This window comes from Leptinotarsa decemlineata, unplaced genomic scaffold (assembly GCF_025532065.1).
Source record: "Leptinotarsa decemlineata unplaced genomic scaffold, Ldec_3_MD MMD2_P_RNA_scaffold_6, whole genome shotgun sequence".
NCBI classification, from domain to species: Eukaryota; Metazoa; Arthropoda; class Insecta; order Coleoptera; family Chrysomelidae; genus Leptinotarsa; species Leptinotarsa decemlineata.
In genome coordinates this window covers 11,603,734-11,628,285 of record NW_027412533.1, presented here as the reverse complement: position 1 = coordinate 11,628,285, position 24,552 = coordinate 11,603,734, and the positions used below count along the sequence as shown (strand labels likewise).

At 33.2% G+C, this 24,552-nt stretch overlaps 4 protein-coding genes across 7 annotated transcripts in view; 1 reads left to right on the top strand and 3 right to left on the bottom strand.

Annotated features, from left to right (window-relative positions):
- Positions 1–263: 263 nt before the first annotated feature.
- The window catches only part of LOC111509833 (uncharacterized), a 33,839-nt gene continuing 9,550 nt past the window's right edge, over positions 264–24,552 (bottom strand). For 3 of the 4 annotated variants that reach the window (XR_012464187.1, XR_012464186.1, XR_012464188.1), the window contains exon 4: positions 1,433–1,559. Coding sequence is in view for 1 of the 4 variants with exons in the window: in XM_074169979.1 (XP_074026080.1) it covers positions 1,431–1,559; positions 3,619–3,780; positions 4,478–4,543 (357 nt within the window). In the remaining 3 variants the exon portion in view is untranslated. Of the gene's footprint in view, positions 483–1,406; positions 1,560–3,618; positions 3,781–4,477; positions 4,871–24,552 lie in introns of those variants that run through there. The other variant, XM_074169979.1, reaches the window with a different exon arrangement.
- LOC141480139 (uncharacterized) lies at positions 14,912–16,633 on the top strand. The gene is made up of 2 exons (XM_074169978.1): positions 14,912–15,423; positions 16,367–16,633. The coding sequence occupies exons 1-2, from the start codon at positions 15,253–15,255 to the stop codon at positions 16,631–16,633; spliced, it is 438 nt and encodes a 145-aa protein (XP_074026079.1). The 5' UTR covers positions 14,912–15,252.
- On the bottom strand, positions 16,755–17,293 carry LOC141480138 (uncharacterized). Its single transcript, XM_074169977.1, has 2 exons — positions 17,123–17,293; positions 16,755–17,063 (listed from the first exon to the last, which is right to left on the bottom strand). Exons 1-2 carry the CDS (start codon positions 17,291–17,293, stop codon positions 16,773–16,775), a joined length of 462 nt encoding a protein of 153 aa, XP_074026078.1. The 3' UTR covers positions 16,755–16,772.
- The window catches only part of LOC141480137 (uncharacterized), a 288,325-nt gene continuing 281,502 nt past the window's right edge, over positions 17,730–24,552 (bottom strand). Inside the window, exons 2-4 of the mRNA XM_074169975.1 lie at positions 18,733–18,988; positions 18,452–18,673; positions 17,730–18,393 (exon numbers count right to left, since the gene is read on the bottom strand). Coding sequence (XP_074026076.1) covers positions 17,746–18,393; positions 18,452–18,673; positions 18,733–18,903 — 1,041 coding nt within the window. The 5' untranslated portion in view covers positions 18,904–18,988 and the 3' untranslated portion in view covers positions 17,730–17,745. The remainder of the gene's footprint in view (positions 18,394–18,451; positions 18,674–18,732; positions 18,989–24,552) is intronic.

Sequence of the window (24,552 nt, the reverse complement as noted above, 5' to 3'; positions counted from 1 at the left end):
TTAATGAACACCACCCACAAAAGAATAACACCGGACATTGAAACCAATTGTGTTGTAACTAGCTGTTTCGAAGATAAACAGAATGTTTCGTCGATTGGAACTCTTTAATACATAATCAGAGTTTTTGTAATCGAAATGGTGATTTCTCACATGAAAATCCTGGGGTTGTTCAGCGGCTGTGCCATTTACGTTTCAAAATCATTACCGCTACAATAATATACAGTACCAAAATAAATAGGCATCTTTTACTATACTATGATTTTTAATGTTTTCAATTTCACTCACAGGTTACCACCAGTATATACATTATACCTACATTATCACTTTATATTCATCTGTACTCACACAACTCATTGAATTAAATAAATAATATTTACAGTGTCAAATTCACTTCCTGAATATTCTCTAAAACGGTTATAGCTGGCTTCTTCGATCTCTTCGGACATTGACGAGGAGTTTGGTTACACACTCCATCAGCACATCTGAAACAGAAAAAAATATAAACTTAATTTCTATTTTCCAAATTTATTAACCGTCGTCTATAGTTTGAAGTAATGTCTAAAACAGCAGCAAAGAATAACCCAGCAGCAACTTGTTTCGATTTCGCAAGCGGAAAGTTTGTTTTTGAAAGAAAACGGTGTAATACGACGATGCAGGCTTTCACTTGATATCGAATAAATCCATCACATATTTGATGTGATATAGTAATTTAATAACAAGCTAGTTGATGCTGACTTCACTCAGAAAAATTTCAAATTATTACGGTAGTGAATCCTGCTTTCATATTCTTGGCTTCTGTGCCATTGAGACATCTTCAAATTGAAGTTCACGATTTCCAAAATTTGGTGGCCTATTTTTTTACATTTATGTCCATTATATTTTTTACTTTTCATATTTCAATTAATCTTGAAGTGGTAGCAATGATGTGCTTTCAGGAACGAATACTGTTCAAACTTGAATGATTTTTTGTGTTCCTACATCAATTCTCATTTTCATAGTTTCCAAATAACTATTGACTATGTCACATATCCTATATATCCTACTATCCTTGTAATAGTATGGGAAATAATGCAAGAAACAAACAAAAATTGGTCATCAATTGTAATGTGAAGATTGATATATTTAAAAATCACGGTAGAGTTGAATGGCAAATCACACAAGTGAAGTAAGTTATCAAAAAAAAGAATGAGTCATAATTCTTAATAAAAAAATCCATTCAGGATCTGAGTATCAAAATATGTCACGGCAACTAGTTTTTGACAGCTTGATAACTTTTCCACTTTATTTCAATTTTGCATTTCTTTTTAAAAATAATGAAGAAAATAAATCTATCTATAAATTCAATTTACAACCCAAAGACGATTGAAAATTGTACAATAATCCTTTCTATAATATAAATTACTCACCTGGATTTGTTCAAAACTTTCATCTTATCTTTTCTTTGGTTTACGTTTTGCGAGCCTCTTGATTTCGTTGTGCGAGTCTCTTGGTTTCGTTTTGCGAATCGAAACTTTCCGATTTGAGTACTTCTCCTTATTCTTCTGTTTCTTGCGATGAACCTGAAAAAAACGTTACGAAATCAAGTTTTCAGTTCAAACTTTAATGAAATAGTATTGCCTTTCTTATAACAAACAACACAGTCTGAAATGCATGATGTAGAAATGCGGAACGTTTCAAGAAAAGAACTATTATATCACTAGTCTGATGAAAATTGAATGATTCGAGTAAGATATCCAACTCTTTTTTTAAATTTGTGAGGAAGTTTCAAAGATACAAAATTTCATAACAATCTGAATAAAAATATCTCGTGATCAAAATGAAATATCCTATAGTATATTGACATAATTTCAATATTGTAGTCTAAAATATAAATTATTATATGAAGGATCGACTTCACTAATACACCGATAAGTGACATCTTCGGGGGGCAACTAAAGTCGAGCATTCATCGCAACGTGGACCACATTACTGAGAATACCCAGCCTTTCCTCACCCTGCCACTCAACATTGAGAAAGTGAAGACCGTCAGAGAAGCGCTTAAGGTACTTGTCTCCAAGAACATTTTAGAGGGAGTGACTTCGTCGAAAACAAACGAGAAGGTCGAAGCGTGGGAACAAATTACGCTCTGCAAACTTCACGTTATCCTTATTTTGCATCTGAAGTTTTTCAAATACATTAACTACCGTTGCACGAAGATTATCAAGGCTTTTGATTTTGAATTCGACTTGAAGTTTGATTCGACTTTGATATCGTCGGAAACACAGTCTCCAACAGAGAGACAATACAAGCTATTCGCCGTCGTTTACCATGAAGGCAAAAATGCCAACATTGGACACTACGTGACCGATGCCTTCCACGTCGGCTACAATTGCTGGATTAGGTACGACGATTCTCCGGTCAAGACCGTGCAAAATGAAGACGTATTGAAACCCCAGGGAACGCGAGTTCCTTATTTGCTGTTCTACAGGAAAAGCGATATTTTCCTACCTAAATAAGGTTGCGTAGAGTTACGTAGAGTTCAGCGTCTGGAATCTTACGGAATTTCTCGTTTAAATTTTTATTGAAATTGATATTTTTTTGGTTTTAATGAATTATTTTATTCTTTCATTAGTGATAGGTATTGTTCAATTTTGAATGTTATATGTATATTTGATTTCGTTGGAACTAATTATTTTAAATCAAAATTGAAAAAGGTTTTTATTGGAAATAAGGAATATATTGATTTTAATATGACTGATAGAATTGATCTATACCTAATGAAAATGTATTCAAGGAACTAGATTCATTTTGATTATTCAAATATTCAGCACCATTATGAAGACTCGAATATATGTTATTTAGGGAAGCTATAGATTATGCTGTAGACGACCCCTTCCGATGTAGAAGCCCCAGACATTCTGCCGAATGAGCCCCTCATGTCCCCCGATAAAATATGAACAAGATCTTTATCCAAATACCCCAGCCAGGCAGGGGTCTACCGTGAAGGGCGGTACTGATGTCTAAGGACATTCATGCCGCCATTCCATGATCAGCCTTAATCCGTTTGTCCTTCTGACAAATGCCAGGATCGAACCTGGTTAAACCAAGATGGCTGTCGAACTAGAAAATATTAGTATTCGTCTTGACAGTCCGGCTTCCCCTCAATAATCTTCAGCGATAAACTTTTTTAAAATATAGTTCTTTCTTTAAATGAATGTTGAATTACTATACACTCTCAAATTCCAGAAACAAACTACACATGAGTCACAATAATATTTCACTGTGTCATTTTATGAATATTTCTCCCTGTTCCATGCTCAACTACTATATATAGATTTAATGAAGAAAAGAGAATGGAAACTTTCTATGTTTTCTACATTGGAAAAAAAAGTAAGGTCATCAAGGTAAGATCCTTTCACGAGAATAACCTTCTAGGAAATTATTTTCGTAAGAAATGGTCTTTCAAAAGTTTAACAACGATAAAAACTAAAGTAAACCTTACAAAAAATACCGCATTTGGGTATTTATAACTTTCGCGTTCACTAACGTCTTGTTTCGCTGTAAAAATTTAGTGCTGCATTGTAGAGTTTCGTGAAATGATACAAAAAAAAAGAAACGAGAATAATGGGTTGAACTTACCAAATCTACAGGCCTGTAGAAATCAGGTCTGGCAGCGGCACGTTTTTTTCTCATCGACCTTTTCTTAACCATAAGATCGTGAAACTCATGAGTTCCGACACCGAATAACCCCATGAAATCAACCTGTTCCATATGTTCAGGATAAATACTTTCTGGCTGAGGCTGAGAAGAGAAAAATATGGTTAGTAAAATATAAAATGGCTCCTAAGATCTACTAAAAGATTTGATAAATATATTTCATTTTCTTGAACTTCGATGATTGAATCAACAAATTATTCACCATTACTGGTGAAAAAAAAAATCCCGTGCCTTACAAGTGAGAACATATTTTTTTTCGTAACTACGTAACTTCTCATGTTGGCTCCCTCTTGCGGTGTGATCAATTCGAGATAAATCGATTATTAAAGAAAATAATGAACTTTCACATTTAACACATTGTTCTCGTAATCTAGGCCTGCATATTGTGGTCTGAAATTCTCTAAACATATGAAACATATGGAAGCCTGAAAAAAAATGATAAAATTATGCAACTCAGTCTAGTGTTAGGCGTTGTTTAACTTGCATGGATGCAAGATAGGATACAAAAAGTGCAAATTACCAGACCTAGGAAAACGAAAGTCTGTATCTACTAAAAGTAGACACCTACGATTGTCGTCAATGTGACAGTTGCAGGTTATACAGGAGTTTTGTCAACACACAAATAAAATGACAATGTTCATCACATTCATTATAAGATAATCACACTGAATACCTTGGCCACAAAAACCTTAACTACTCTGCTTCATTATTAATAGTATTATGATTATATTTTTCGAATATCTTCAAAACAATCTCTATTAATATACAACTAATGACTTACCTGATGTCGAAAAATAGTAGCTGGCAACAAGCCGAGAGCATCATTTATCTCCTTAGGGACGTTCATGTTAACAGTATGAAGATGGGTTATCACCTTCAGAAATCAATAAGATAATCTAGTTATTCTGTACTTGTAAGACTACACAAAACAACTGCAAAAGAAATTGTATGAATTTGTAATATATACTCCTATTTAGGTAGTAATATCACTCAAATTATTGAAATATTGAACTTTAGGTATGCCTCGCAAACAAAAAATTTCAGGTCGTTTTATTACCTGCAGTGGCGCCCGTTTGGGTATTCAATCCAAAATACCTGTTGAAATTATTATAACTGATTTTTTACATAATGATAAATAGGTTTGCTTATTTAGGAATATATCAGGTATGAGCAAAGTCATGGTATCACATCATTTATTTTGAATATGTTTCTTTTTGCAATAAAACCCTTCACTTTAGCCCAAACGATTAAGCTTGCAATAATAGGGGGGCAGTCGCAGAATAATAATATTTGGTTTCTGTCCAATCTTGTCTATTACATATTGCGTCAAACGACCATAATTTGAACATAATTTAGACAATAGTTTTTTTTTACCCATATAGTCATCAAATGATATGTTTTTTTGTCGAAGCCAATCAACGATACCCGTTTTTCTCCATGCATCAGTAGGTAATCTCCTAACTTTTCTGTAATGATAACATGCATTATCCATCACAATCAGAGGATTAGATGAAATGACGTCCAACATTTGCTCAAAATATTCTTCAAACACATCGTCGTTCATGTCCTCACGATAATCGCCAGAATGCATTGACTCAAACACCAATAAATTGCCGTCAAAACTGACGAATTTCAATACAATGTTTGAACCCTTATTTTTCTCTCTTGGGGGTGGACATTCTTGATTCCCTTTCTTGATGCTCATTAACGCTATACAAAAAACCTACCTGCATATTTCAAGATTATAGGTTCAGTAGCTTCAGCTTTACGTTAATATAAGAGTGTTAGCCAATCAATAGATACCCACTTATACAATTTTGAATAGTATCAGCAATAAACTAAAAGGATTACAGTGGAATACATTGGTAATCCTATTCCTACTAATATTATAAATGTGTAGAATTTGTGAGAATGGATGAATGTAATGTATGTATTTACTGAAGAAAAGAGAATTGAAACTTTCTATGTTTTTTACCACTTTTATTTATAACTAACATTGAGAGTTGAATGTATAAGTTTGAAAATGTCTATATAGGATGAAACTGTAGTAACGTTAGTTACAAGTAAAAGTGATAAAAACATTTCTCTTTCCTTCACGTAGTAACGGCTACATCCATCAATTATCTGTATGTACATACGTTTTTTACTTTTTCACGAATAAAGAGGTCAACGGATTCAAATTAAAGATGGTATATAGATAGATCATGACCTGTAATAACATATAGGTTCCCACGATAACGCAGGTAAAACAGGGAATCAGGTAGTTTTGTACAGCGTAATGGCTTACTGCGTTGCGTCATGTTAAATCTATTCGTGATAACTTTCAAACGATTCGTTCAAATTACTTAGTGTAAAGGACAAAGTTCATCTATAATAAATACTTAAAACGACAATTGTATCAATGTTCATGAGAATTTGACAGATATTCTAAAATGTGCATTGCAAAAAAAGTATCCGATTTAATTGTATTTTTCTACACCCGTACTCTAACAATACACTTATATGACCATAATCCGTTTCATAATTATATCCATTATGATACAGATTTTTCATAACGATACAGATTATCAACCAATAGAAACCCATACCTTTCAATCAAGAATCCTGTTCCTTTGTTTGTCCTAGATTCTAACCTAAGTAACTAATTGCTTCATTTGTCAAAATCAGCTTTCATATTACCTACCTATATTATCAAAATGTCTGAAAACAGCGATATAGAAGGAATACCATCGACTCCAATATTTTTAAAAGATCAGATTAATTACAGTTGTTATAATTCAATATAAATATAATTAGAATCTTTATAGTTTTCATATATCCATGATAATACCATTAAGTTTGTGTTTTTTTAAAAAAATATGAGTTAATTACTGTAAATGTGTTCAATACAAATATAATATTTAAAGTTTTTCATTATTTATCGGGTTTAGAAAAAATAGCGTATGCAACTCTCATGTAATGGTTATTATTACACTCGCATATACCATACAAAACTCGCCTTCGGCTCGTTTCGTATCCCGGTTAATGCTCGTGTCTTAATAACCATCATTACATGATCGTTGCATAATATACTATTATGTCGTTTAGGCGTGAAAGAGCTTCATACATACATACATTTATCCATCCTCACAAACTTTCACATTTATAATATAAGTATAGATTAGTATAGATAATAATAAAAATGTAACCTTCCACAACGTTAATACGCACCTGGCCTATGCGTGTAAGAAAATATAAATTTTTGTTAAATTTGGCGGAGGATTCAAATCTGGTTTCGATAGTTTGGCGAAAGCGTAGGGAGTTTCTTGTCAAAGGAGCAAGTTGTCACAACGCGAATTACAGAAAATGTTACAATATCACATACTACCAAAATCTTTTCGCGAGTAGATCCAACTTCCAAAACTCCCTAAAGAAAATTTCAAGGGCATGGATTTCAGTATAGTTCGTCGGTTGAGGAGATAGTGTTCATACCACCACAGAATTCCTTACAGAAGAGACACTCATTCGGCGGCTCTCCAAGTTTTTGTGACCAACATTCTATGTTCGAGGTGGTTAATTTTAAGCGGTGAATTCAGATTATTTGAAACTTATCAGATATATAATTTGATCACACTCAAGGTATTATTACGATATCATATCGGCAGGTTATTAGACCAACATTTCGACAATTTCTACCAAAATAGCTTAATTTCATCGTATTCAAATTCACTAGCCTGTCGACGAAATTTAAGGTAGACAGCAATCACCTCGATATTCTCAAAAAGTTCATAATTTCTGCTCCGTGCTGGGTGTCCCTTCTGTAAGGTGTTCTGTGATACTACGTGAGAGTAAATTTTCATATCTTGAAATATTGTCGTTTTCCTGAGATATATGAATTTCCAAAGTGAGCATAACATATTTATTTCAGTGTAGAACAACTCACTTCAAGTGATTGTGATTGCTGTTATTGTGAGAGAATGGACGGTCGATTTGGTTCAAAATGTCGGTCGCGGTAAGTTCTAACATCCACCTATGCGACATGTTACTGTCTAAATATTTCCAATACAAAAATAGTAACAAATAAGTTTGGATACAACAGAATTACAGAGATGCTCAAAAGTTATGAAGTGATTTATTGGGGTATCATTCAAAACAAACATTTCAACACTCGTTCAGTCAGACTATTGAAAATATCAAGCCCCATGATTTGATTCCAGATGGGTCGCAACTATGAACCAAAAACAAATAGGAATTGAACAGTTCCTACCGTTCTGCTTGAATCTGCTAGTGTGGTAAAAAGTAATGAAATGTCCATGCTAATTAGGAACGCTGCTCAGATTTTCAATATCCATTACAGAACTCCGCAAAGGTAATGCCAGAAAGTTGGTGATAATGAACGTATCAATGATGTTTTCACTACTGATGAAATGGGTTATGAAAATCTAGAAAAAATGTTAATGACAATGAAGAGTTACAGTTGGAGAATCACTTCAAGAAAGCTTGAGACATATATTTTGATTCGACTTCCAAAGAAGTGCGAAAATCAGTTTTTGTATGTGTAGAAGCTATACAGAAATCAATGCCGCAAAGTTGGTGTGATTCGCAAATGGCAGGTTCTCATTAGTCTACCGGATTTCTGTAGTGACATTCGAGATTATCAATAAGAACACCACAATTAACAAGCGTCTTTAGGGCTACCAGCTTCAACAAAACTGGCATTATTACCTTCTTCGACAATTTGGTCTCAAGTGAGATCTATAACAGAAATGAAACCAGTTTGACAACCGTACAACGTCCAGACCACATCGTGGCTAGAAAAGGATTCTTACAAATTGGTGCACTAAATTAGCATTGTAACATTTAATCCCAGCCCTTAGACTGAAGTGTATAAACTCTGAAGAAATATTTGAAGTCAGTCTGTTATGCATTTGAATTCGTAATAACATCCTCTACAACAAAGCTCATATCACCTTTCTTCCTGAAGTTGAAAATGAGCGACTTATGTGGAAATATTTGTTTCTTTTACTAGTCCAAACATTTTCTTTGTTTTGGCGAATAAAGAGCTATAAAATATCGAGTGAATATCCAAAAACACCGCCTTCTCGTTGAACACATGTTTGGCCACATCTCTTGATACTATATATTGCTTTCAATACAATTCGGCCATCAATTCTATTAATTATAGTTTCAATATAATTTTTCAGTTTATCTACTTTATTATGTTTCATTTTGTACACCTCATTTTTCAGAAATCCTCAAAAATGAAAATCCAGATGTGTCATGCCTAGTGGACGAGGAGGCCACTTAACGATACAATTTGTAGCAATCCATCTGTTTTCAAAACAGTTTCGCAACATTCTTTTTACGCCACTGAAATTATGTGCTGGTGCTTCCATCTTGCTGGATATATATCATCTGACGAGCCTCTAGATCAAGATTATCAAAAAACTCTTTCAACACTCTTGTTATGTAATCAATGTAACGGGGTCCGTTCAGACAACCATTGTAAACAAATGGACCGATAATTCTGTCTCTAAATAGACCACATCAAACATTATTACTAAATCGTCTCTGCAGATTCTGGGGATGGACTAGAAATAGATTATGGCTACTCTATATGGCTTCAATGCTCCATATAATATTTCTATAGAAGTCTGGATCTTGTCTGCATTTATTCATAAACCATCGACAAAACCCCAATTGTCTCTCAGGGTCACCAGGTTCTAGTGTTTACACTATCCTCAACTTGTACAGAAAAGTGTTATATTAATGAGGGATAAACAAAGAAACAAAGGTTTGGATTAACATAGGTAGGAGATATCATAATAACGAGTAATTCCCAAGATAAGGGAAACAAGGAATAATTGAATAATTAAAAATGTACGGGTTGATTGAGAATTTGGGTTGAATATTGAGTATTCAAGGTATTTGGGAATATTGAATTTTATGAGAATAAGTGGATTAGAAAGGCCCGTAAATTTGAGACCAACTGGAAAACCCCGATTATAAATAATGAAAAATTAAATAACTTGAACAAGATTAGTTAATAATACATAAAATAAAAATAATGCCATAAAATAATCTGTTTTGTTGAACAAATGTTAGAGCTGGCAACTCTAGGCTGAATACTAAAAAATTAAGATTCACTTGAAAAAACATAATAAACTCGACAGTATGATCTTGAGACCGAACATGCCGCCATCCTTGAACTGTCCAAGTTCAATAAAATAAAATAAAGCCGTTAATTGAAGGGTAGAGGGCAAAGTTTTTTAGTACAGCACTTGCACTCGCCACTTTTGGTTTTTAAAGTCACTACACGCACAATGCCGTCTTCTCCTGGATGGATTGCGGTGATTCTTCCAATGGACCAAACAAGTGGGGATAGATTGTCTTCATGGATCAGAACCATATCTCCAACTTGAATCCTGCTAGTTGATTTAGAACATTGATGCGAGCTAATAAGGTTATTTAGATATTCCTTATGCCAGCGATCCCAAAAGTGCTGCTTTAATTTCTGCGCATGTTGCCAGTCAGACAATCGGTTAGATGGAGTGTTAGTGAAGTCAACCTCTGGATAGCTTGTCAATGGAGCACCGGTGAGAAAATGGCCGGCAGTCAAAGGCAAAATGTCGTTGGGATCCGAGGATAAAGGACGAGAGTTCAATATCGCTTCGATTTCAATTATATATGTTTCTAATTCTTCATATGTAAGCAATGTATCTCCGAGAGTGCGGAGTAAATGTTTTTTAAATGATTTGACTGCAGATTCCCAAAGTTCTCCAAAATGAGGGGCTCGGGGTGGTATGAAATGCCAAATGATTCTTTCATTATCAAAATGTTGTTTCATATCGGTTTGATAATCAGCTGAATTGAATAAGGCTTGCAGCTTACGGTCAGCGCCGACAAAGTTAGTACCGTTGTAAGGAAAGATTTCAAGAGACTTTCTTCTCCTAGCAAAAAAGCGCTTAATGCTAGCCAAAAAAGCTTCTGTAGTAAGATCGGAAACAAGCTCTAAATGGATAGCCTTAGTGACCATGCAAATATAAACTGCAACGTAGACCTTGAGTTTATTCAGATTACGGAATCGCTTTTCTTTAATGTATAGTGGGCCACAGTAGTCGATACCCGTTTTCAAAAAAGGTCGCGAAGGCACAACGCGGTAATCAGAGAGAGAACCTGACTCATGATCAGCTAGACGAGGTTTTGCAACTTGAGATAAGATGTTTCGTTTGGTGAGAGTTTTTGAAATAGTTGAATTAAACTAATAAAACAGTATATCACTTTTAGAGTTCCAGTGGATACCGAGGGTTTTGACAGACGATTCAGGATCAAGGCACATATGAGTATTTTTTGGATGCTCAGAATAATTGGATATAAGAGACGGATGATTTGAAGCCCATTTTCGTAATTGAAAGCCACCTTTCTTAACTAAATCTTGTAGTTGATCGCGCAATAGCTCTGCTTTTGGCAGTGTTTTCGCACCTGTTAGAAGATCATCCACGTAGAAATCTTTTTTTAAAGATACAGAAGCAAGTGGATAGTAATGACCTTCGTCCTCAACTAGCTGCTGTAAGGATCGAATAGCTAGATGAGAGGCAGAAGCTGTGCCATATGTGACAATTTCAAGAATATAAGTCTCAATCGGATCGCTAATACTTTCACGATAAAGAATCTTTTGATAGATTGCATCATCTGGATGTACACGAATTTGTCGATACATTTTTTCAACATCGGCAGTAAGTGCATATAGATGCGAACGATAACTAAGCAAAATTATAAACAGATCATCTTGTACTTTAGGACCTACCATTAAAGTATCATTTAATGAAATACCGGTTGATGTTTTTGCCGAACCGTCAAATACGACTCGAATTTTGGTAGTCGAACTGTCGTCCTTTCTAACCGCATGATGGGGAAGATAAAAACCCCTGGCAGTATCGTCTTGACCGGAAATACGAGACATATTACCCAGCTTTTGATATTCGATCAAAAAATCAGAGTATTGGCGTTGAAGATCTGGATCCTTTTGGAATCGCCTTTCTAAGGCGTAAAAACGACATAAAGCAGTTGAATAAGATTTTCCAAAATTTTGAATTTTGTCATTAAAAGGAAGCCTAACGACATATCGACCAGATTTATCTCGAGTAGTGTGAAGTGAATAATGTACTTCACATGCTTTTTCTTCTGGGGATGAAAGTTTTGATGAGGGAATTTCTTCGATTTCCCAGAAGCGAGTAAGATCAGAATCAAATTGTTCTGCATGTAAGCCTAAGTGACAAGTTATGAGTCTAGTAGCGACAGGATTTTCGATTTCACCAGCTACGATCAAACCTAGTTTTTTGAAGAACCGCATTTGGCTGGCCTTTTAATGAGATTTGGCCTATGCTGAGTAATTTGTAGAACAATTTTACCCCAATAAGAACATCGATTTCAGTAGGTTTAAAGAATTCTGGATCAGCTAAGGAAATATTTTTAGGAATCTCAAGTAGAGATTGATTAATTTGAATTGACGGCATGAAGTGGTGTAAGGCATAATAATAATAATAATTTTATTAACCATTATCGGTACATAATGTACATATGGTAAGTCAATAATTGTAATATATGTTATATACATATTGAGAATAAAAATAATAGTTAGTCATACTTGAATAACAAATTAAAGAATAAAGATAAAATATGAATATAAAAACATAAAACACGGCACCTAATATATAAATGTTACAATTTAAAAACAAATACATATATTATATTACATTGGGAATTATTCCCAGGAATTATCACTCCAATAGTCTTTTAAACTATGAAAACATTTTTTTATTAAGAATAGTTTCGTATTATTCTTAAAGATTTTATATGATTTTGACTCCTTGATTGAATCAGGTAATTTATTGTAAAGTGAGATAGCATTGTGTATTGGAGAATTTTTTAATTTATTTGATTTGTGTGAGGATATTCTTAACATACCACCATGAAGTGTATGATAATTATGAGTACAACCATTCGTCTCAAAAGATGCAAGATTATTTCTTACATAAGTCACACATTTGAATTTTTTTATCTGCAAACATAGTTATGTGGCAATTGTTAACATGTTCTGAGAAATCATTAACAAATACCACAAAAAGTAAAGGTCCCTGTACTGATCCCTGAGGAACTCCTAATGTCATATCATGTTCCTTGGACACAATATTGTTATATTTGACTGTCAAATTCCGACCACTCAAATAGGATTTTATCCAAGTCAGTACGTTATGTGGAAACCCAAGCCTCTCTAACTTCATGTATAGAAAATCTGATGAAGCAGTGTCAAATGCCATTGACAGATCCAAAAAAATACTAATTACAAAACTATTGGCATCAACTTCGGAGTAAATGTTATTGAGATAATCATATGCAGCGGTTTCTGTGGAACGATCTTTCCTAAATCCATGTTGATTATTACATAGTATTCTATTTGACTCTAAATAATACACTATTCTAGTAGCCACCACTATTTCATACAATTTCGAAAGAGAGCAAAGTAATGAAATTTGTCGGTAGTTATTCAGGTCATTTCTATTTCCTTTTTTAAAAGGAATGACTAAGGCTTTCTTGAACTCTTCTGGAAAGTAGCCTAGCATGTAGGATTAGTTAATTAGATAAATGAGAGGAGATACAATAATGTCAAATATTTCTTCAACAACTGGTATTGACATGTTATCTAATTCACTCGAATTTTTATTTTTCATTAATGTCAATGCAGCATGAATTTCAGCTTCAGTAATCGGTCCATTCTCAAATGAGTGTACAATATTAACATTTGTACTGGTTGTACAAGGTAGTGTTTGATTTTGACCTAAGTGTGTGGAAATAGACGTTTTAGCAGAATTTGCAAAATGATGGGCAAATAGGTCAGCTACAGCAGAAGGGTGTTTAACCACAACTGATTCATGATGGAGAGTGATAACATTATCAGCATAACACTTTCTTTTTCTTCCTAACTCGTTGTTTACTATATTACACGTTTCTTTAGTTTTGTTACTGGCATTGTCAATTTTATGGAAAAGTAAGTAATCTTTTTTTGCTTAACGTTATTCTTGTGTTGTTTCAGCCTAGATTTGTATACAGCCATATTACTAGGGTCAACTTCTCGATCAGTTGTAATTAGATGGAACATATCTCTTAGATATTTTCCTTCCTGGGCAACATCGTCACAAATCCAATTATTATTAATGCCCTTGTCTACAACAGTTTTTCTTTTGGGGCATGAGACATCAAAACATCAAGAGAGGTACTCTAAGAAAGAAAAGAATCCATCATGAATAGTCACATATCATATAACGTTGGAAACCATATTGTAGTACTGAATCTAGTTCTTAATTCATTAATGCTGCTAGTATTGACACGTCTTTTTACTATAACTAATTTAACAGAACTTTTTTTTTATTATCTTTACTTTTTGTTTTTAATAGTTAATATGTGGAATAGATGATCTGCAATGTTTGGTTGTACCAATACACAGTTATAAATTTATTTACAGAAATTGGTTACCATATAATCAATACTAGTGCTGGGAGTGTGATCGTTAATGTTGGTGAATATTCTTGTAGGGCCTAACATATGGAATTTCAATTTGGATGAGTTGAATAGATCCTTCAATATTTTGGTATTAGTATCATTTACCAGATAATCTATATTGAAGTCCCCATACAAAATTATATTTTCAGTTTTATTCTCAGCAAGTTTCAATGTATGTAATAAACAATCAAAAAATAGATTCAAATCTCCACTTGGAGGTTATAAATGGTGATAACTATAACTTTAAAGCTATTCACTTCACAATAAATTTCGTATATTTCGATTTGACACTCTGAAGAATTTTTTTCAATGTAAGCATTTCCTTATATCCAATACCCTTTTTTACAAGGATACATACACCACCTCGAATATGATTTTGCCTGCAAAAAATTGTTGCCATTTCAAAATTATTAAAATATGCATCTCTATAATAGTTTTCAATCATTCAGTGCTCCGATATACAAACGATTTCAATATCATTATTATGAACAAATAATTCAACAGAGTTCAAATTATTTAAAAGGCCCTGGACATTGACATGGCTTAATTTGGTTTCACCTACTCCCTGACTATTATTTATATCTAAAAAAGCTAATTTGCTAGGTGGAGTACTATTTTTGCTGCTCAAATTTCTTTTGGAGCCTCTTGACTTAGGCGAGGGTATAAAATAGTTATTTATGTATCAAGGGAATTAGGAGGGCCTTAATTACCGATGGCAAAGTTTGCGTCCCGAGGGCCTCTGGCCCGAGGGACAGCAATTGCCTGAGGTTATTAAGGCTCATTAATTCCCATGGTACATAGATAATTTTATTTCTGACCGATTTCAATAAAATTTTGTTCATTTTTGAAACGGAAAAATGTACCAATTCATTACCTTCCCGGTATATTTGAATCAGGTACCGTTGATTATAGTAGAGTTTTCTTGTTGCTAGGTTGTTGCTATGTTACTTGTTCATAAACAGAACTTTGTTATCAAGCTGTGTTTGCGGTGAAAACGTGTTTTCTACCCCAAATATAATGGAGGATATTTTGAAAAAAGCTGAACAAGCAAGAGAATCATTAATTCCATCGAAAAGTGAAGCCGTATACCAAAAAGAATACAAGATATATCTGGACTGGCTGACACGAAAAAATGTTATGCCAAAAGATGTCACTGAAACTGTATTTCTGGCATATTTTCAAGAACTGGTAAGGAATTTTCTATGTTTTTGGAGGATAGCATCAAATTGAGAAATGAAACGGCGCGTATGTTGTCTACTTTGTCATCAGAAGAGGCAGGTACCTCGACTGTAGTGAACAGAAGCTCCAGCCATACAAAAGAAGAAATTGTTTCCAGTGACGGAAGTAATTTTCAGGGAACATTTCATAATTGTACATTTATTATTTGTAATGACGTGAATAAATAAAATATGGTTCAGTTTTCATTTCTATTTATTTTTACTTGTGAAAGGTAGAGGGAATTATAAAATTTATAATGTCCCAAGGGAGTTATGACCCTCTTCATTGATAGCGTAACTATGACGATATAAGCTTATAATATCCCGGTCAGAAATAATAGTTATTTATGTATCAAGGGAATTAGGAGGGCCTTAATTACCGATGGCAAAGTTTGCGTCCCGAGGGCCTCTGGCCCGAGGGACAGCAATTGCCTGAGGTTATTAAGGCTCATTAATTCCCGTGGTATATAGATAATTTTATTTCTGACCGATTTCAATAAAATTTTGTTCATTTTTGAAACGGAAAAATGTACCAATTCATTACCTTCCCGGTATATTTGAATCAGGTACCGTTGATTATAGAGTTTTCTTGTTGCTAGGTTGTTGCTATGTTACTTGTTTATAAACAGAACTTTGTTATCAAGCTGTGTTTGCGGTGAAAACGTGTTTTCTACCCCAAATATAATGGAGGATATTTTGAAAAAAGCTGAACAAGCAAGAGAATCATTAATTCCATCGAAAAGTGAAGCCGTATACCAAAAAGAATACAAAATATATCTGGACTGGCTGACACGGAAAAATGTTATGCCAAAAGATGTCACTGAAACTGTATTTCTGGCATATTTTTAAGAACAGGTAAGGAATTTTCTATGTTTTTCGGTAGATTTGGTAGTAATTGTGTTTGTTCGTTTCAGTCAGAAACGTATAGTCCGAATTCTTTATGGACTAAATGGTCAATGCTAAAATCGATGGTGACTATACATGAGAAACGAGATATCACCAAGTTCAATGAACTACAGGCTTTTTTGAAACGGAAGAGTAAGAGTTATAAGCCGAAAAAGTCTGCTGTTTTATCTCCTAAAGATGTTATCAAGAACAGAAGCTCCAGCCATACAAAAGAAGAAATTGTTTCCAGTAGCGGAAGTAATTTTCAGGGAACAAATAAATATTTTTATTTCTGACCGGGATATTATAAGCTTATATCGTCATAGTTACGCTATCAATATAGAGGGTCATAACTCCCTTGGGACATTATAGATTTTATAATTCCCTCTACCTTTCACAAGTAAAAATAAATAGAAATGAAAACTGAACCATATTTTATTTATTCACGTCATTACAAATAATAAATGTACAATTTTGAAATGTTCCCTGAAAATTACTTCCGCCACTGGAAACAATTTCTTCTTTTGTATGGCTGGAGCTTCTGTTCTTGATAACATCTTTAGGAGATAAAACAGCAGACTTTTTCGGCTTATAACTCTTACTCTTCCGTTTCAAAAAAGCCTGTAGTTCATTGAACTTGGTGATATCTCGTTTCTCATGTATAGTCACCATCGATTTTAGCATTGACCATTTAGTCCATAAAGAATTCGGACTATACGTTTCTGACTGAAACGAACAAACACAATTACTACCAAATCTACCGAAAAACATAGAAAATTCCTTACCTGTTCTTGAAAATATGCCAGAAATACAGTTTCAGTGACATCTTTTGGCATAACATTTTTCCGTGTCAGCCAGTCCAGATATATCTTGTATTCTTTTTGGTATACGGCTTCACTTTTCGATGGAATTAATGATTCTCTTGCTTGTTCAGCTTTTTTCAAAATATCCTCCATTATATTTGGGGTAGAAAACACGTTTTCACCGCAAACACAGCTTGATAACAAAGTTCTGTTTATAAACAAGTAACATAGCAACAACCTAGCAACAAGAAAACTCTATAATCAACGGTACCTGATTCAAATATACCGGGAAGGTAATGAATTGGTACATTTTTCCGTTTCAAAAATGAACAAAATTTTATTGAAATCGGTCAGAAATAAAATTATCTATATACCACGGGAATTAATGAGCCTTAATAACCTCAGGCAATTGCTGTCCCTCGGGCCAGAGGCCCGAGGGACAGCAATTATTTCTAATTATTTCTGACCGGGATATTATAAGCTTATATCGTCATAGTTACGCTATCAATAAAGAGGGTCATAACTCCCTTGGGACATTATAGATTTTATAATTCCCTCTACCTTTCACAAGTAAAAATAAATAGAAATGAAAACTGAACCATATTTTATTTATTCACGTCATTACAAATAATAAATGTACAATTTTGAAATGTTCCCTGAAAATTACTTCCGCCACTGGAAACAATTTCTTCTTTTGTATGGCTGGAGCTTCTGTTCACTACAGTCGAGGTACCTGCCTCTTCTGATGACAAAGTAGACAACATACGCGCCGTTTTATTTCTCAATTCGATGCTATTCTCCAAATACCCCTCCGCCACCGTGGAACTTTTCCAACCTCCGTGTCTTTTTAAGTTAGTCATAGTTGCTCCTGCATTGGCTAGAGCAGTAGCAGAAGTGCGACGAAGGCAATGTCCCGTATAGGAAGATGAGTTTGGCAATCCTAAATACATTGCGATTTTGCTGGGGATTTTCCCAAACATGTTTTTTCCAATTGGCTGAGATGTACATTTATTTTGTCGGAAGCTCAAAAAAAATCGTTCAATACCTTTAGGACGCAAAGACATATAAAGTCTTAATAAAGGCAAAGCGGAGAACTCTTTTTCATCCACAACTGTAAATTTCTTCGATACACCAGTTTTACTTTCCGGTACGTTCACTACCATAACGGAATCCCGGTCCTCTATATCCGATATCTTCATATTCAAAAGTTCCTGACTTCTGCATCCTCCAAAATAACCCATAATCAAAACAACCTATAACAAAAAAAAAGGAAATAAATACACACAAAAAGGAAAATAAGAAAAAAATTACCTTATGCAATAAATGAATATCATTAGGAGCGTCCTTTAGGAATCTGATAACATATTTAGGAGATAAAACAGCAGACTTTTTCGGCTTATAACTCTTACTCTTCCGTTTCAAAAAAGCCTGTAGTTCATTGAACTTGGTGATATCTCGTTTCTCATGTATAGTCACCATCGATTTTAGCATTGACCATTTAGTCCATAAAGAATTCGGACTATACGTTTCTGACTGAAACGAATAAACACAATTACTACCAAATCTACCGAAAAACATAGAAAATTCCTTACCAGTTCTTGAAAATATGCCAGAAATACAGTTTCAGTGACATCTTTTGGCATAACATTTTTCCGTGTCAGCCAGTCCAGATATATCTTGTATTCTTTTTGGTATACGGCTTCACTTTTCGATGGAATTAATGATTCTCTTGCTTGTTCAGCTTTTTTCAAAATATCCTCCATTATATTTGGGGTAGAAAACACGTTTTCACCGCAAACACAGCTTGATAACAAAGTTCTGTTTATAAACAAGTAACATAGCAACAACCTAGCAACAAGAAAACTCTACTATAATCAACGGTACCTGATTCAAATATACCGGGAAGGTAATGAATTGGTACATTTTTCCGTTTCAAAAATGAACAAAATTTTATTGACATCGGTCAGAAATAAAATTATCTATGTACCACGGGAATTAATGAGCCTTAATAACCTCAGGCAATTGCTGTCCCTCGGGCCAGAGGCCCTCGGGACGCAAACTTTGCCATCGGTAATTAAGGCCCTCCTAATTCCCTTGATACATAAATAACTATTTCATTTTGCTTATGTCAATATTATAACACAATCTTTACCGTTCCAGTATTTCATCTCAACAATTCGTTAAGCGGATTTTTCTTCATATTTATGGTAAGCAATGCCATTCGAGAAGTTCAAAAATCTGTTTAAAACCTGTACCACAAGGAATGATTGGGAAGCGAATAGGTATATTTTTCGGAAATTTGTATAGCAGGAAAACTTCAACAAAATTCAACTTCAAATATTACATTTTCAAGCCTGGAATAAAAAGTACAAATATGACACCGATAATGACAATCATATAAGTTCATGAAATCAAGCGTTTCATGTTCATTATCTCTCAGAATACTAATAAAAACCCTACATTTATTTACATTTGCTGTCGAAATCTTTTTTCTTCAGATGAATTCAACCCTTCGCTTTTCATCGATTAGTTTTCATGTTTCCATTACACTAGTTCCTATGGAATATTTGTTCAGTCCTGTTTAAATAATAATAATTTCTGAATTATCAAAACAAATGAGATACTTTCCACCGTTTTCCTATTCTCTTTTTCGTATAAGACAGAAAAGACCACACAGTTCATCAAATAGTTGTTGTAAATTATGTTAAAAAATATAATTACATTTATGGAGTTTTTTCAACAAATATGAAAGATTTGAAAATTACTTATGGTATTCAACTATTTTAGACGTATTGTGTTTTGGTAAAAACTACTGATAGATATTAACAAAATATCCTAAATTTTTCAAAAACATCATGTATCGAATTTAAAAAAAAAATTCTAAAACATCATATTACAATTTTCACCAATTATGTATAGATGCATTTTGAGCATACCACAAGCAGAAGTTTCATCAATGACAATATAATTTGTTCAAATATAGAAGAATCACAATATTTTTTTGAACAATATTTTTCCTTTTTTGAACTATGAAAAACACGAATCTTTTCAACCAGCAGAAAAAAATCGATAATGAACTTTTCTTGGATATCTCAATACTGTCTGGAATTATTCTGATACTCAATTTGAGAAGAATATTATGAAAAAATTTCAGCAACTAACGTCATATCAAGTGCTGATTGCAACAGTAATTTCAAGTCAAACTTCTGGGAAATGAACATTTCTTGATTTCATTGAAACAGACATTTAATTCATTTTATAGAGTTATATAAAATTGTATCTATGAATATCATTAAATGTTACTGTGCTTTCTAAAATGGTGAAATGAAAAAATAAACTCTAATCTCATTTGTGTACAATTGCATTTTAGAAAATCATATTGTGATCAGAACTAGAAAGTTTTCTCCAATAATTTAAAAAAAAATCATTATTGCAGTGTGAATGTTATGAGTTAGTACCTGAATAAGGAGTAGAGTAATTGAAACAAATATTCTAAGAAACAACAATCATTTCAACATCATTTTTAGGTACTTCTCGAGGGAAAATCTCATCAATATTAGGTTTCTTAGAAAGGTTTTTCAATCAAATATATTAGCTTAGTATAAAGTTTACCTGATATATGTATATGAGCTGATAGAGGTACATAATCTTTTATGAAATTTATTCAACCTAGATTTTACGACAATAGGTACCTAATAAAATTTTAAAAATCCATAATCCTATTTCAAATAATAAATAAACTTCTTCTGGGAGATCAACTTTCTCGATAATTATTGGCAGATAATTATTGATGATGAATTGGATATTTCTTTTGATCGCGATAAAATTTAAGTGATTAACAAAAATGTTTTTCCATTGAAAGTTTCGTTTCTCATTCATTCAAGTACAGATCCAAATTGACTCATTTTCGCAGAAATACAAATTTTATATATGTCACATTTGTACCCGACTTGGTTAGTATTTATAGTATATGTATTCGTGGTTTTTGAAGATGAACATACATTTTGGTAGTCAAAGAGAAACTATCCTTTTAAGCTCAGCAATTATTTTAGAAGAGGAAATTCTGAACAAAGTTTCAATTCTATGAAGAAAAAACTGAGAAATTGATCAGATTTCCGTTGATTCTTCTTTCAATATGAGGTCCGGTATTCGAAAGACTTGATCAGTTCTTTTCACTACAACAAAAATGTCATTTCAGTGAGTGATAAACAAATCTTCGGTAAAAGAAATGGAAGAATCATCTACTCTAGTTGAGAATAATCGAGCTTAGTCTACTCATGTACTTGTAATATAAATGCTAATGAATTTTTACCGAGCTGACTTCTGGAGCATATTTGAAGTACATAAATGAAGTGGAATTCGAAATGAATATTTTCAGTTTCAATGGTTATTATGAAATGATTTTCACATTTTCGGCGCAAAAAAATTTTGGGACATTATTTTCGTCATAACTCGCTTATTTTGATTACAGCGACATATTCAATAACGATAATGAATGAATATCATTAGTTCGAACTTCCATTGTCTAATATTATATAAAATGATCTGAAATACCTGAAAGAACTAAAAAGGAAGAATAAAAAAAAATAGCTAAAAAACAATTATATTAATCAAAGAAAAACCTCTTCAATTCAAGTACTTTCACTCATCTCCGCTTTCCTTTTTTCGCTTCACTGGATTAGTTTTTTCACTGATTTCAAATCATTTCATATAATATCAGACAATGGAAGTTCGAACTAATGAAATTCATCATGAAACATTGTCAATTACCTTCAAACAAACGATAATGAATGCTTATTCAATTCCATCATGAAGGTATCATCGTTGGTATTGGGTCTGCTGGTTTCATGAATCCACCATATTTTTCAATTTTTCATAATTAGGTACTTTTTGATTTATTGGCAAAAAGCCGCCTGAAAATATGGCATTCATGTGCAAAATTGGCTTAAAATCAGTTATTCCATCCATTCCTGTACTTATTTTCAATGAAACCTCATTAATCCTCCGGGTAGAAGCAATGTCTGGTACAAAGGCAAATTTAGAATAATTCAAACATTTATCAAAATTAACAAAATGGTTAAGCTTTCGCGGCCGAGATTTTCAGTGTCGTTATTTTTCAGGTCTAGAAGCCGTCAATTCTTGAATTTTTTATATCACTATATCAATTTTTTTCATGAAAAGGAGTGCTGTTTAACAAACGTATACGGAAGAGGTTTCATTGACAACTACAAATTAAAATTTCTGATGGGTCTTACGTGTGGGTTATATATTTTTCAATTTTCATTTTCTTTTTCATAAAATGATTCAAAATAAATTTTTCATTCAAAGAAAAATGTCCCATTCATATTGGAATTGAATTTACCTGATATATGTAATGTAATTTCTAGGATGGTTTCTTAAGGAGCCCCTCTAATCACATCCATGAATTCTGGTATGGACGGCGTTTACGTAACGTACCTACACTTTTCATTCCAAGAATCCTCATGAAATACGCAAAGCAATATTTTGTTCGACCAAGCTGGCCATTTTTTACAAAAGAAAATGCCACCAAGAGACACTGGATGTTTGGAAAACAGAGACAACATAACAATATCGATTTCCAGCCTAACTTGTATAATCCGTTTCTGGAAGGAGATTATGTTAACGGTGTAGATATAAACGGGAATATTATACAACCTATTGAAAATGGAGAGGGACCATTAGTAGCCGTAGATGAAGATCGTCATCCACCATAGTATCATCATATGATTCAAAATAACTATTCCATTATATGAATTATGTTCCATTCGTATTTGTTATTTTTAATAAATTGTATGTGTTGAATTTATTTGATATATGTAACGAGGCCCATATTCGTCAAGACTCGAATACGAAAATCATTAGAATGAACTAGACTGAGGTAAAAATTCAGGTACACATATCCTTCTTCAGTAAGACATAATTTATTTGACGAAAGAAAATGCCACCTAGAAACGCAGGATGTTTGGAAGATTTTTGGGTGACAGCTCCAGAACATCTACAGAGACATAAGAATATAGATTTCCAGGGTAACATCGATGATGCGTTTCTAGAAGGAGATGATGCTAACGGTGCCGGTGTAGATATAAACGGGAATATTACACAACCTATAGAAAATGGTGAGGAACCATTAGACCCCGTTGATGGAAATCGTCATCCATCATAGTATGATTTTTATAGTTTGGGCTAGTCAGTGAATTTTTTGTGATGTGTGTTAAATTTTATGGTGATGAAGACGTTAGTTTCTTTCAATAGTAAATTTTGAAATTTCAACCAATTGTATTATTTGTCAAATATTCCATATATTTAAGTGAGTCGCGATCATTTCAGACTAGAAAAAAATGATTCGACGTTTTCAAACCTTTACTTGGCATGCAACCACATGTTTCCAAATCTAAACGACACGGAAATTTTGCACTATGCAAGGAAGGGTTACAATCTCAATTATTTAGAATCCTCCTTGGAAATTCACACGCATAAAACATTGGCAGATCCGCATTGTGAACTGTAAATTCAGGTACTCAATCAAGCCAAGTACCTATATTGGTATCTACAGGGGTGGTATATAAGAGCAAATGTAAGTAATGGTTGTTAGTTTATTGTATATGTCTGAAAATGTCTGTATAAGATGAAACTGCACTAACGTTAGCTACAAATAACAGTGGTAAAAAGATAGAAAGTTTCATTTCTCTTTTCTTCATTTAATAAATTTCGAATCATCAAAACAAATAAATACTTACCAGTGTTTTTCTATTCTCTTTTTTGCATAAGATAGTAGATACCGCAGTTCGTTATAAGTATATTTATTATAAATTATTTTTGGAAAAACATAACTCCACCACAACTTTCACCAATTATGTGTAGGTGGATGCATTTTGAGCATACCTACCACAAGCAGAAGGTTTATCAATGACATAATATACTTTGTTGAAGTATAAAAGAATTACAATATTTTTTATTTTCGAACAATAGTTTTCCTTTTTATAATAAACACGAATCTCTTCAACCAGCAGAAAAAAATCAAGAATGAATTTTTCTTGGATATATCAATACTGTCTGAAATTATCTTGATACTCAATTGGAGATAAATATTCTGAAAGAATTTCAGCAACTAACGTCATCAAGTGCTGATCGCCACAGTAACAAATCAAATTTTTGAAGAATCAACATTTCTCAATTCCATTGAATAACGATGGAAATATTTTAAAAACATACATACTCACAAAACAAATCAGTCGAAATACTAAGTAGGAAAACAATATGAAAACCATGTACACCATTGAAGATTACACAATTCTTTATTTGCAATATTTGTTTCAGATTTTTTATAGTTAAATTGTTAGTCACCCTTCACGAATATTTATGCCATTATCGATGAACTGAATTTCTCAATT

Bases quoted from the DNA above. Each gene is read 5' to 3' on its own strand.
- LOC141480139 (XM_074169978.1), top strand. From the start codon at position 15,253: ATGGAGGATATTTTGAAAAAAGCTGAACAAGCAAGAGAATCATTAATT. The intron at 15,424-16,366 runs GTAAGGAATTTT...TGTTCGTTTCAG, and splicing joins TGGCATATTTTCAAGAACTG to TCAGAAACGTATAGTCCGAA.
- LOC141480138 (XM_074169977.1), bottom strand. From the start codon at position 17,293: ATGGAGGATATTTTGAAAAAAGCTGAACAAGCAAGAGAATCATTAATT. The intron at 17,064-17,122 runs GTAAGGAATTTT...TGTTCGTTTCAG, and splicing joins TGGCATATTTTCAAGAACAG to TCAGAAACGTATAGTCCGAA.